Raw genomic sequence first — 14,696 nt, forward strand, 5'->3', positions numbered from 1 at the left:
GTTCTTTTTAAGAGATGGACCCATGGCCACTCACTATATGGTCTTTATTTTCTTCCTTGTCAAAGTTAAAAAGAAATCAGTACTCTTATTTACCAAAATTGTTGAAAACAAACTAACTAAAAAAATATAGTTTTGAGACTGCCTTGTCCTTTCATTTTCTTTCTCCTGTCTAGTCTCCTTATTCTGTGCTTATCTCATTTTAGTTACATTTACATTTGTAGGCACCGCTAATCCTGATCTTTCTCGCCTTGATAACCTTAGGAATATACAGGTGTGGACTGTGAATTGTGATGAACCTACTCTCTGGAGGAGCAGGAAGCCCCTTTCTCACTAATTTTGTCATATTTTGATTTTCTACTTGGGGCGCACATCAGCATTTTTAGGTTCTGAATTCTGCTGCCACTTAGTCTTCTCTGGATTAACTGTTAGCTGTTGTGTTTGGGAAATTCAACATATTTTGAGTGGGAGATTAATCAACACATCATTAAGGAGGAGGTACATCTTTTCAACATTTTTGAGTTATTAATGAATTTTCAATTTGGACTTTTCTGTACCCCTTTCACCACTCATGGCAATAAGAAATGAGTAAATTAATGCTGTATATCATGATTCAGCATTTGTTTGGACTTGCAGTTTCCTTCTTTGGAAGAAATCACATGCTTGGGCCTCAGAGCTGCTGAAGATCTTCTGTGGTAACTTATTTAGTGATAAACTATTTGCCCCTTTAATATCCTAAATTATTTTCCCTTCTGAGCCCTGTTCAGGATCTTTGGGTTGGCTAACGACCTGATGCAATTGCTCTGAGTCTTTGTTCAAACTTTTAGGAGTCTTAAGGACCTTTGCAATCCTTAGACCCTGAGCCAGGGTTTAAAGGAAGTAATGTGGCCTATAAGCACAGACTTTATTCGAGGGTTCCTTACCCTAAAACCAGTGTGAAAATTTAATAGGTAATCACATGATGACCTTGAGGATGGGCATAGAATACTTTTTGAATGATAGGGTCCTTTTCCACCCTCAGCCCTACTTGTATTGAGTCAGAAATCTTACCTGGAGAAGAGGGAGTGTTTGTTATGCCTGGCTGCCCACTGTGTGTATAGCATGTGGCCCGCCGAGTACCCATAAAATCTTGGCCTGGTGGAAAGTGTTTCTTAAGCAATTTAACACAAGTCTTTTTCTTGAGTTTGTTTTCTGACTTGGCATGTAGTTCAACATCTATTAGATTTGGAACTGGGTGGATTTCTTACAACCTTTCCACTCAATAGAGTTCTTCATAAACTGTGTCATGTTGTTCTTTTCATTCTTTTTTTTTTTTTAAAGATTTATTTATTTATTTATACAAGCACTGGGTACAGTCAGAAGTGTGGAAGGGTGAGAGAATTCACCAGAGCCAGAGCGGGGAACAGAACAGGCAGACTGATGAAATACACTGCTGAGGAGAGCAGCGGGCGGGCAAGAGAGGTCTGTGCTCCATGTGAGACCCTCGCTGGCAGCCGGGGATTGAACTGGCGCTGCAGAGGCTGAGGGTAGCACTCAACCGCTGCGCCACCAGGGGAGGCCTTGTTCTTTTCACTCTTGAGGGCTCTGGCCGTGCTGGGTCAGTCAGTCTGTTCTTCATTGCTCTGGGTGCTTTTTGACCTGTCATTAAGGACGCACTCTTCAAAACAGCTTACTGGAACTCTGTCAGGACCTAGTATTCTATATTGTTATTCAGGAGCTAAGCGATTGTTTGACAGTTAATATTAAAAGTATTTTTATGCATTTGAGTACTGTTATGAATTCTGTATTCTTAACCTTTCTTTAAGTTGTCAACCTTTCTTCAGATTATATGTGAGGAAAGAATGCTATTTATTTGCAAAATTCAAATACCCAGGTAAGGCACATTTTCTGTGAAGGAAATGAACATTTAAGGTTGCTGTTCTGTTCTTGCTCATTTTCATCTGCAGTGATGCTTCCCAGGTACTGGATTCTTTTTCTTTAATTGCACCTCTCGGTGGCACTGCTCTTTCACATGCATATTTCTTTCACATGTTGTATTTTCATCGGTCAGGCTCTCATTTTTGTGCCTTTGATTCTTTTTCAGACAAGTCAGTTCTAAACTTTTGAATACATACCGTCATCTATGTATACTTATTTAGCTAAAAATTACACATAATGACCTATGTTATCAATCGTATCCCTAAAATAGAAATTTTAAAAGAATGAAAAAAAGATAAATTCTAGTGGGATAATTTCAACTTTATTTAAAAACGCCATGTTAGTAGTTGTGCTTTGTGCTACCATTCCTAGTGTCTTAGGCACAGTGCACACTTTGGAGTGTGAAACTACTCACTAGTGAATACAAGTCCCATGCTTCTAATAGTCTATTTGATAGTTTTGATTTTTTAGCCAATGTTTGGCAGATCTGAGTAGACTGTCCTTGTTTTCAGCTTGTGATGTGACTGACTCAAGAATTTGCTCTTCTAACAAGAGAGGGGGCTGTTCTGCCCGTTCTTTGTTGGCTTGCGCTTGCAGTGTCAGTGTTAGATTTCATTCGCAGATTCTTTGCAGGAAGCCTGTAAGCCACTTGTCCAATTTCTGAGCGTTAGCTAACAGTAGATACTGTGATCCCTACCTCTGCTCAACTAGGCCTAGGTTGCCATCAGTATGTCACAGCATGCCGCTCCGGACAGTTGGGCACGGGCACTGAGGGCCTCTCTTACCTTGGCCCTTGTGAGGCCTCTGATTTGTGTATGAGGACGAGCACATGTGTTTCTGGGTACAGTGTAGTTCAGTAAAGTTTTAAATACTTTTTTTGATAAAAATATTTTGCATGCTACTTAGGTGAGTACACCCTGCTTTGTAGATAACTGGTCTAAAACTTCATTTTCAATTGAATTGTGGATGGATATTTAGTGAATTTTGGAAGAGAAGGAAAATTAGGTGAGCTGCTTCAAGCAGAAGTTGAATTTTAAAAATCTGAATCACATAATTATTTTCATACTTACTTATGTGCCAATTATCATAGATTATTTTGGAATCTTGTTTTTGTAACTTTCCCCACTTTTGTTTTTTTGGCATTTTCTACCCACAGATCATCTTTTGTGACTTTATATTTTCATCTTGCTCTGTTGCATTATCTAGTCCAAAATAAATTTTTTTCTCATGATAAACATTTTTACACAGGATATTGGTTTGCTTGGTTTACATGTAATATCAAAATAATCAAAGGATATGAAAGATCATAAATTTTATAAGAAGTATTTAATTACATATACTTTCATTTTAAATTAAATTTTGTTCTGATTCTTTTTGTGTTCATTGCTCATAAAAACATACTATTTGCTTTATATAGCAACCTTTTTTGAGAAAATAAAGTTATTTTATAAAGTTTTAAAATATAATTTGAATATATTATTCAACAATTTCTACTTTTTTTTTTTTTTTATAGAGGCATGTTTTATTTATTTGTTTGTTTGTTTGTTTATTTATACATGCACTGGGTACAGTCAGAAGCGCGGGAGGGTGAGAGAATTCACCAGAGCCAGAGCGGGGAGCAGAGCAGGCAGAAGGACCGAAGTACACTGCTGAGGCGAGCAGCGGGCGGCAGGAGAGGTCTGCGCGCCATGCGGGACCCTCCTCCGGTGGCCGGGGAGCAGCCGGGGATCGAACCAGCGCAGCAGAGGCGGCGGGCAGCTTCGCAACCCAGCGCTCAACCGCTGCGCCACCGGGGAGGCCCACAATTTCTACTTTTTAAAGGAAAATATGCATTTGGAACCCAGTAAAGAGCCTCACTCTTAAACATTCTAAGCTCAAACTAGATATGATCCAACTTTACCCCTTTTTTCATCTTTTTGATATATTCCTATTATAAGTTTTGTGTTTTTATCATATATGGAGGAATAACTTTCAGGGTTATAAGTTTGACAGGTTATTTCATTTGGATTTTGGTTATTTTCTTTTATGATTATGATTTTCTTTTATTCACACATTAAAAAAAATAGTCTTGTATTAGTTCCATCATCAGACAGCATCCTATTCTTTTTACAGTGTTCTTGGTGGTTGTAAGTATATGGGGTTTTTTTGTTTGTTTGTTTACATCATATATGTACTCGTTGCTAAGGATTTAGTGCGGGTCCTTTACGTTATGCTATGCATCTACTATACTTTATTTCTAAAAGCCTGCATAACACTAGAATAACAGAAAGACATGTTTATAACAGACTCACTCATTTACATATTGCAAATTGAACCTCCTTATGTAGAAATCTATCAGAAATCTATCAGGGCACTCTGTCTAATGTTGCAAAAGTCAGACTTCTTAGTCTGGTAGGAGACTTCTTTGATTAATATATACTTAGATCCAAATATCCTGTTTGTCAGTTTTATAAAGAATTAAATTTAATGTCAAATCAAAAGAATAAGATTATTAACCTATATAAGGTCTTTTTAGGTTAACTGTGAAAATCTAGATTAAATGCCATTAGGAAATTAATATCAATTATGTAGTTCTCTGGCCATGTCAGAGAACCTCGTTGTTTTTAGACTTATGCACTGAAATATTTGGCAGTGAAATGTGATATGTGTAAGTTAGCTAAAAGTGTTATAATAAAATTAAAAGTTGCAGTGTGATAAAGGCAGGAAAATTTTGTGCAATTAAACAGAACATTTGTTTTTGTCTTTAAAGGAACCCATTCAGACTTCTGGATATATTTGTAACTTTGAGGATTTAGAAATCAAGTCTGTACTTTTGGATGAGATATTAAAGGTAATTCCCAGTAAGGAGTGCGTTTCTGTTGCTGGCTGCCCCAGATTCACTTTGGTGCTGGAGTGTTGGGCCCCGGTTGGGCATGTGGAGTGAGGAGATGGGACACCTGGGTTCCGACCCAGCGCTGTCACTTGGGTGACCCCTCAATAGCTTCCTGCACCTCTGGGGGCTTCACTTTCCTGTCCTGTGTATGAGCCTCAATTTTTACCTCTACGAAAATATGGGCAATAATCATGCCTATCTGACAGGATTTTTATTTTATAAGATAATGTTTGAAGAGCACTCAGCACTCAGTGCTGGGACCGAGAGACCAAATAATGGTAGCTGGTTGTTGGCATCACTCATGTTGTATTAGTAACAAAGAGGTACTAAAGAAATACCTGACAATTTACTTTAGTCTTTTTCTACTTCTAGGATATCTGAGTACTTTCTTGAAGGTCCAGTACCCATTTTTTTTTTTCAGGTTTTATAAAGTAACCCATTTCTGATACCATGTTTTTGATCCTCTGCTTTGGCCTTCATTGACCATCATTTGGGATTTTTTTACCCTAAAAATATTGAGAGCAGTTTGACTTTCATTTTATCCAAAATATTAACTGCTTCTATGTACTGCAGTGCTTATTTGAATTGGGATAGATTTAAAATTTTGAAAGCTAGTTGCTGTTTGTAGCATGCTTTCCTATTTTGGTCTGATGTCATTGCACCCTTCCCGGAGACCAGCTCCAGTGAACAGGATGGAGGAGAGGAATCCGAAATAACCAATAAATAAATAAATGACAGACACAAAATAGAATTTAAGAGAAGTGGGACCCAGGGAACGCAAGGCTTCTCCATTCAACTCAAGCGTCCCGAGTGCCCGGTGCAACTCATTTTTATTGATACAAACTGCCCCCCTTGTTAGTTATGACATAGTGAATCACTCTCTTAGTATCTAGTCTTCTCCAGGCACATATTCACTGCTAAAGTTCTGCGTTATCAGGTCTGTTCTACTTCCTTTCTAATCTTGCTTGTTTCTCAGGCTTAGCTTTACTGACACAAGAAAAGACTTCATGGTCTGGACACGGGCCATCCCGTGCTGACCAGTCTCCCAGGAACGACCCCAGCATTCTCCTTGTCTCAGCACTTTATGCCTTAGGGGTCTGCAACACACCCTTTTATTATGAACCCCTTTTTCCTGTGTAATGACCATCATAGCAGCAAGATGGGCTTTCAACCCAAATGTGGCTTGGATTTGGAAAGTGATGACACCACAGGGCACAGAAAGGAAAGGGAGGGATTGGGAGGGATTGGCAGTGCTGAGGTCCAGGCAGTAGGTGCATGTCCTTGAAGCTCTGTACCCAGGGGTGTGGGCCAGGATTGAGGCTGAGAGAGTGTGAGGGGCACAGCCCAGCACTCTGCTGGATGTTTGTTTGTGTTATCCATGTAGTCATCACAACTGTAAGAAGTTTGATTATTATCTCCACTTGTTCAGATGAAAAACCTAACAGTTGGAGAGATGAGCTCATTTGCAGTGACTAGGCAAAAGGAATGATTTGACTCCAACCTCTCTGGCTTCAAAACTGTTGTGTGTGATTGGTAGCACTGGCAGTAATGAGGCTGGGGAGAGGTGAGGGGGGAGGTGGCCCAGGCCATAACCAACTGCATGCCTGGCTGTGGAGTTTGGGCATCATCCTGGAGTCATTGGGGAGTAAAGCAGTGGAGTCGGCAGTAGAGACAGGACTGGGTTTATATGTGGGGTGATAGCCTGGCTTCCTTGATGGCAGAGTGGTATTAGCACAGGTTCTTGAAAGAGTTGTCATGTAGCCAGCAAGCAGTGGAGTTAGGATTTGAGTGTAGGTCTGTTTGAAACCAAACCTCATGCTCATTCAGTACTGCTTCCTACTTTCTACATGGGAGTTCCCCAAGGACTTTTCAGTTTGTAGATACAGTGGTTTAGTTGCAGGGTGAGAGGGGGGTGCTTGAGACTCAGTTTACCTTTTCAGAGAACTCCGGTCTCTAGGAGCCATTGTTGTTTCACATGAGGGTTCTGTCTTCTTCTTCTTTTTTTAAAGATTTATTTATCTATGCATACAAGAACTGGGGTACAGGTCAGAGATGCAGTCGGTGAGAGGATTCACCAGAGACAGAGTGGGGAACAGAACAGGCAGACTGACTGAAATACATTGCTGAGGGGAGCAGCGGGTGAGTCAGAAGAGGTCTGCTGCACCATGTGGGTAGCTCCCTGCCTGGGGATCAAACTCTTGCTGCAGTGGCTGTGAACAGCTTCGTAGGTTGTGTCTTAACACCTTGCGCCACCAGGGAGGCCCAGGTTCTGTCTTCTTGTGTGCTCCGCTTTTCCACTTATTGGGAGACAATGAACTGGTGAGTTCATTGTAACTGCAGCTTAATTTTCTTTGTCCATTAAACAGCTCTTTTTTGTAACACTGGCCTTCAAATTTTTTTTTTTTTTTTTTTTTGTCAAACTGCCATGTTTTCTCCCAGGTTTACAATATGAAGTAGTGTTTTTAATTGAAAAAGCTAACCTAGACTCTAAAGGCAACAATTTATTAAATTCCTTTATTTTCACCTTTACTTCTAGAATCCAGAACATCCAAACAAGGATTATATAATTAACTTTGAGATTCGGTCCCTCCGAGATAGCCGAGCTTTGATTGAGAAGGTTGGAATTGAAGATGCATCTCAATTTATAGAGGACAATCCACACCCCCGACTTTGGTATTTAACATAAAACTCCCAAAACTTCAGATGTGCCTGCTCTCTCATCCCGGCTCTTGTGCCAGCCTCCTGGGAAAAACTTCTGTTCCCATGCTTCTTTATAAAACATATGAATTCATTTTAGATTTCAGAGTATTCACCTTAGGCATTAATATTATGAGAAATGTCTTCATGTGTTAAAATACTCACTTCCTTCCAAATTGCACTAGAAACAGTCGGTATAAAATTGAATTTGATTCAAGAGTTGTTAGTAATTTGTAATTTGCTTTTCGGTTTCTTTTTTAATGAAGGCGCCTGCTGGCTGAAGCTGCTCTTCAGAAACTGGATTTGCACACTGCAGAGCAAGCGTTTGTCCGCTGCAAAGACTACCAAGGCATTAAGTTTGTGAAGCGCTTGGGCAACCTACAGAGTGAGTCCATGAAGCAGGCTGAAGTAGCTGCCTACTTTGGCAGGTTCGAGGAAGCTGAAAGAATGTATCTTGATATGGACAGAAGGTCAGTAATGAAGGTACAAGCATTTCAGAACATTCCAGAATGTGTACAAAGAAGCGGTGGAAAATAGGCTAACTATATCATTTCTTTTGGAAATTAATTTCAGTTTGGATTACAACCTACATATTCCACATGCCCTTCATTAATTTGCTGTAATTTGGGGGCTGTTTCCTTCTCTGCTTTTATGTATGCTAATGTCTCACCATAGGAGATTTTTTTTTCATTCGGTAGGGGGACAAAGCACATGATTACAGAGACTGGGGGCTTTTATCATTGACTACATAGCTCATTATTTGGGTTCTGCTTTTGATTTAGGCCATTATTTTATTTTCTCTTGTTCAGGAGCAGGAAATAATGAGCAGAGACTGAGTTTATTCTGTGTATATAATTTTTGATTTATATAAAATAATATATGATAAATAGAAGTGAATACTATTTAAGTCATTTTTTTGCTAACTAAATTAGAAGTTCTGGAAAATAAAAGGCAGAGAGTTAGTTCCTTTTTCCCATTCCAGGTTCTTCCCACTGCCTCTTACCTGGCTAGGTTAAGTTTCAAAATGTTGGAGCATTACCTGTCTGTCTACTCACTACTATATATTCCCAGCACCACCCTTGATTTGAATCTAGCACATAGTAGGCCCTTGATAAATATTTGTTGAGTGAGTGAACTAATGAATGTCACTGTGTGCAGAGATCTTGCTATTGGCCTCCGGTTGAAATTGGGAGATTGGTTTAGAGTTCTCCAACTCCTGAAAACTGGATCTGGCGATGCGGATGACAGTCTTCTGGAACAAGCCCACAACGCCATCGGGGACTACTTTGCTGATCGACAGAAATGGTAGAAAGCCTGTCTGGACCTCCTTGTCCACTCACGTAGCATTTAAAATGTTGGCTGCCTGCGTCCTTCCTTGGGAAATAATGCCAGGGAAATGAAGACTGTTCTCCTGAATCCTAAATTTCAAATATAGTCACACTGGGGAGCAAGAGATCCTTAAAGTTGTTATGCAAGTGCTATAAAACTTTGGGCTTTCCAAACTCACAAGGCTTGTGCTTACCTCTGGGCAGCTTTCTAGTGTTTGAGACCATAGTGTGCAATTCTCCACAGGGTATAGTTTATTTCTGAAAAATCTATTTCATATTTGCTTGTTTTGTTATTACTGATCATTTTCAGAAATCACTGATTTTTATTCTTAACTTTTCATTTTGATCAATATACTTATTTATGTCAGTATTTGGAAGTACAGTTATATATTATCAGATTAAAACAATATTTTTATTTTTTTTTAATTTTTAAAAAAAAGATTTATTTATTTATTTATACAAGCACTGGGTACAGTCAGAAGCGCGGGATGGTGAGAGAATTCACCAGAGCCAGAGCAGGGAGCAGAACAGGCAGACTGCTGTTCGAAATACACTGCTGAGGGGAGCAGTGGGCGGCAGGAGAGGTCTGTGCGCTATGTGGGACCCTCGCCGGTGGCCGGGGATCAAACTGGCACTGCAGAGGCTGTGGGCAGCTTTGCAGCCCCGCGCTCAACCGCTGCGCTACCAGGGGAGGTCCTAAAACAATATTTTTAAAGACTATTCAAAGTATGTTGCTACTAAAATGTGCTTCACAGTTTTTAGATTTTTCTTTTCTAATTTGTATGCTTCAGAGACATTCTAAAACTGAAGATAATGACTAGAGTAATGTAAGCAATTAAAATGAAGGAACATTTTTGGTGAAAGTGCTTATTTCTCAATTAATTCACATTAATTTTAAATGTTTTTCTTCTTTCTTCTTTCCATAGGTTAAATGCTGTACAGTATTATGTACAAGGCCGGAACCAGGAACGCTTAGCTGAATGTTATTACATGTTAGAAGATTATGAGGGACTGGAGAGTCTTGCTAATTCTCTCCCAGAAAACCACAAGTTGCTTCCAGTAGGTATTATAGGTTGTAGTCTTTGAAGTTGATAGATTCATTTATAAGGATTATGTTACTATCAGGAAATATTATCTGCAACAAAGAAGATTTAAAATTAATCTACAATCTTAGTTTCTTAGAATTGCAGTGATACTTTTAATTGTGAAAACATCATGTCAGTATTACAGAATGACTGAAAATGGAGGGCAGATTAGTCACATGACTATAGTTTTGTGTAGTTTCATCAGATGCATAAAATTGGCAATTGTACAGGGTTACCTGAACACCTGAAGTATTTACAGATGAAATGACACATTGTCTGAGACTTGCTTCAAAATAATCCAGCTGGGTCCTGGGATAAGTATGTGTGAAATATTAAAAAACAGCTAGACTTTTATTATGTTATATTGACAATAAAATATATTTTAAAAAGGCCCAAAAAGCTGAGTTCTCTGGAACTTTGTTTTGTATGTTCTTTCAAAGCCTCTATTAATTATTTTATTTTTATTTTTATTTTTTTAGCCTCTATTAATTATTGAGTGCTATTAATGTGTTTGTCTTTTATTGCTTTATCTAAAGCGTAAATCGCTAAGCAGTACAATACCAGTGAGTTAGCAGTTTTCATCCACTCTCCAAGGAACTCTGTTTGGGTCTAGCTCCTTGAACTGATGGTGGCCAGCTTGTCTGGGGCATGTCTTTATTGAGGTATTTGAGAGCTCTGTGGATGTGAGCTCTCGCTGAAGCCCCTACCTATTGGATTAATCAATTGCTTTAAAGGTTTTTTTCACCCAGTAGTGTGGGGCTTTTTTTGGAGCTTGACATTCTCTAAACAGCTACTGAATAGAGAGAAAACAAGAGTTCAGGGTCTTTAGAACTTGGTTAGAAAGCAGGTCTGCAGAGGAGCCAGTCAGGCACTGATTTCATAGAAGCCTTATAGAAGACTTAGCGTTCTTTCTGGTTTGTTGCCTCTGCCCCGTGTCTGTTAACAGGAAAAATGACTAACAACCAGCGCACTGAATATTCCTGTGTCCTACAGGAGTTGTGTAAATTAAAGTGTAAGTGATTTTCTTGGTCTGTGAAATCTGACGGCACTGTTCTGTTCTTACAGGAAATAGCACAAATGTTTGTGAGAGTTGGAATGTGTGAACAAGCCGTAGCTGCATTTTTGAAATGTAGTCAACCAAAGGCAGCAGTAGATACCTGTGTGCATCTCAACCAAGTAAGGAACTGAAAGTTAAAGTCTCCCACAGTCGTCCTTTACAGATTGTGGCCAGTGTAAGGCAGAGAGAGCTGGGGATGAAATTTGTGAAAGGAGCCCAGTATTTCCCTTATGTAGTCAAGGGCCAAGAGAATGTTGGCATTTCCATTTCTGAAGGTGTCACTACAAGAGGGGGTTACCCACTCATAACTAACTCAGTATGGGAACATAGATGGATCCTGTGCTTTTAGTCTAGCAAGTTTTGGTCTGGAAGTAATTTCATAATTTTCTGCATTTTATTAGTTTGGGTATGTTTCCAGAGAAGGACCAGTTAATGGTCATTGCAGGAGGAAGGAATTGAATTACTTTATCAATATTTATGTTGGCAGATCTCTTTCCTTTCTTTCTGTAGAAAGTGTATATATTAAATATTTTTTAAGAGCCGGAATTTAAATTTAAAGTGTAGGATTTTAGAAATTTTTGACTACCAATATATTCTTTTGAGTATTTTCTTAAAGGGTTTTATAATGCTCCATTTGCTTTATAAAGATAACTTTTTTTAAAAAAAAGAATTATTTATTTATTTATACAAGAACTGGGGTACAGGCCAGAGTTGCGGGGGCGTGAGAGGATTCACCAGAGACAGAGCGGGGAACAGAACAGGCAGACTGACGAAATACACTGCTGAGAGGAGCAGTGGGCAAGACAGGAGAGGTCTGCTGCACCATGTGGGATTCTCGCTGGCCAGCCGGGATCAAACCGGCGCTGCAGAAGCTGTGGACAGCTTCACAGCGCTGCACTCAACCACCTGTGCCACCAGGGGAGGCCCTATAAAGATAATTTTTAATGTTAAATCTGATAGGACATTTTCTTTTTTTTTTTTTTAAATTTTTTATTTATTTATTTTTTTTAAATATTAAATTTTATTTTTATATTTCCCCATACAATTGCAAACGCCCCATTCTGACCCCAATCCTTCCCCTCCCGCTCCCCACCCCCCAAAAAGTGTCTCTGGTTCATAGTTTTTTGTTGATTTTGATTTTCACTTTCTTATATTCATTTTCCTGGTCCCTTATTTAAGTTTTCTAGATTCCTGCTATGAGTGAGACCATCCGGTATTTTTCTTTTTCTTTCCTGCTTATTTTGCTGAGCATGATCCCTTCCAGCGCCATCCATGTTGCTGCAAATTGCATGTGTTTATCTTTTTTGAATGCTGAGTAATATTCCATGGTATATATGTACCACATCTTCTTGATCCAGTCATCTATTTTTGGGCATTTGGGCTGTTTCCAAAGCTTAGCTATTGTAAACAGTGCTGCTATAAACATAGGGGTGCAGGTGTTCTTTGGAATTGATGTTTCTGTGTTCTTTGGGTAAATACCTAGGAGTGGAATTGCTGGATCATATGGAAGCTCTATGTTTAGTAGGTCCAGAAATCTCCACACAGCTCTCCATAGTGGTTGGACCAGTTTGCACTCCCACCAACAGTGCACAAGAGTTCCTTTTCTCCACATCCTCGCCAACATTTGTTGTTGCTAGTTTTTTTAATATGTGCCATTCTCACTGGTGTGAGATGGTATCTCATGGTAGTTTTGATTTGCATTTCCCTGATTACAAGTGATGTTGAACATTTTTTCATATGTCTGTTGGCCATTTGCATTTCCTCTTCAGAGAAGTTTCTTTTTAGCTCTTCTGCCCATTTTTTGACTGGATTATTTTCTTTGTTGTTGCTGAGTCTCATCAGCTCTTTGCAGATTTTGTGATCAGTCCTTTATCATTAGTGTTGGGTGCAAAAATGTTCTCCCAGTTGGTGGGGTTTCTCTTTGTTTTTGTTATTGTCTCTTTTGCTGTGCAGAAGCTCTTTAATTTGATGTAGTCCCAGCTGTTTATCTTTCTCTTCACTATCACTGCTTTGGGTGATGTGTCTGTAAAGATGTCTTTGATGTGCAAATCCCGTAGTGTTTCGCCTATATGTCCTTCTATGTATTTTATGGTTTCAGGTCTTATGTCTAGTTCTTTAATCCATTTTGAGTTGATTTTTGTGTATGGTGTGAGGTAGTGGTCAAGCTTCATTCTTTTGCATGTAGCGACCCAGTTTTCCCAGCACCATTTATTGAACAAACTTTCTTTGCTCCAATGCATAGTCTTTGCTCCTTTGTCAAAGATTAGTTGACCATAAATCTGTGGGTTTATTTCTGGATTTTCTATTCGATTCCATTGGTCTGTATGTCTGTTCTTGTTCCAATACCATGCAGTTTTGATGATTATGGCTTTGTAGTATAGTTTGAAGTCTGGGAGTGTGATGCCTCCATTTCCTTCTTTTTTTTCAGTAGAGCTTTGGCTATTCGGGGTTTTTGGTGATTCCATATGAATTTCATCAATAATTGTTCTATTTCTTTGAAGAATGACATTGAGATTTTGATTGGAATAGCATTGAATCTGTATATTGCTTTTGGTAGGATGGCCATTTTAATAATGTTTATTCTTCCAATCCATGAGCAGGGGATGTCTTTCCATTTCTTTGTGTCTTCTTCTATTTCTTTTAACAGTGTTTTATAGTTTTCTTTGTATAGGTCCTTTACCTCTTTTGTTAGATTTATTCCCAAATATTTGATTTTTTTTGTTTCGATAATAAAAGGGGTGGTTTTTTTGATTTCTTCTTCTTCAGATTTATTGTTTGTGTATAGGAAGGCTACTGACTTTTGCGTGTTGATTTTGTATCCTGCCACTTTACTGAACTGATTGATGAGTTGAATTAGTTTTCTGTGGAGTTTTTGGGGTTCTCTATGTATATTATCATATCATCTGCAAAGAGTGATAGTTTGACTTCTTCTTTTCCTATTTGGATTCCTTGGATGTCTTTCTCTTGTCTTATTGCTCTGGCTAGGACTTCCAGTATTATATTGAAAAGCAGTGGTGAGAGTGGACATCCTTGTCTTGTTCCAGATCTTAATGGAATTGCTTTCAGCTTTTCACCATTGAGAATGATACTGGCTGTTGGCTTGTCATAGATGGCCTTTATGATGTTGAGGTATGTTCCTTGTATCCCAAGAATTTCAAGGGCTTTTATCATGAATGGGTGTTGCACTTTGTCGAAAGCTTTCTCAGCATCTATTGATATTATCATATGTTTTTATATTTCTTTTGTTGATGTGTTGGATAACGTTGATTGATTTTTGGATGTTAAACCATCCTTGTGCCCCTGGAATGAATCCAACTTGGTCATGGTGAATTATCTTATGGATACATTGTTGGATTCTGATAGCTAAAATTTTATTGAGGATTTTTGCATCAGTGTTCATTAGGGAGATTGGCCTATAGTTTTCCTTTTTTGTGTTGTCCTTATTCGGTTTTGGTATTAGTGTAATATTGGCTTCATAGAACGTGTTTGGTATTGTCCCTTCCTTCTCAATTTTTTGGAAGAGTTTGTGAAGGATAGGCACTAATTCGTCTCTGAATGTTTGGTAGAATTCATTTGTAAATCCATCAGGTCCTGGGCTTTTGTTTTTGGGGAGGTTTTAATTACCATTTCAATTTCGCTGCTTGTAATTGGTCTGTTTAGGTGTTCTAATTCTTCTTTATCTAGCTTTGGGTGATTGTAGCGTTGTAGGAATTTGTCCATCTCCTCTAGATTGTTGAACTTGT

General features: G+C 38.7%; 1 protein-coding gene across 1 annotated transcript in view; it reads left to right on the forward strand.

Annotated features, from left to right (window-relative positions):
* Positions 1–14,696, forward strand: part of WDR35 (WD repeat domain 35) — a 55,205-nt gene that overhangs the window by 32,435 nt on the left and 8,074 nt on the right. Inside the window, exons 17-22 of the mRNA XM_037528468.2 lie at positions 4,664–4,744; positions 7,323–7,459; positions 7,750–7,953; positions 8,642–8,788; positions 9,738–9,870; positions 10,962–11,072. Coding sequence (XP_037384365.1) covers positions 4,664–4,744; positions 7,323–7,459; positions 7,750–7,953; positions 8,642–8,788; positions 9,738–9,870; positions 10,962–11,072 — 813 coding nt within the window. The remainder of the gene's footprint in view (positions 1–4,663; positions 4,745–7,322; positions 7,460–7,749; positions 7,954–8,641; positions 8,789–9,737; positions 9,871–10,961; positions 11,073–14,696) is intronic.

The sequence above is a fragment of the Talpa occidentalis genome, unplaced genomic scaffold (genome assembly GCF_014898055.3).
Source record: "Talpa occidentalis isolate TD23 unplaced genomic scaffold, MPIMG_talOcc4v2.1 talOcc4.5, whole genome shotgun sequence".
NCBI lineage: Eukaryota > Metazoa > Chordata > Mammalia > Eulipotyphla > Talpidae > Talpa > Talpa occidentalis.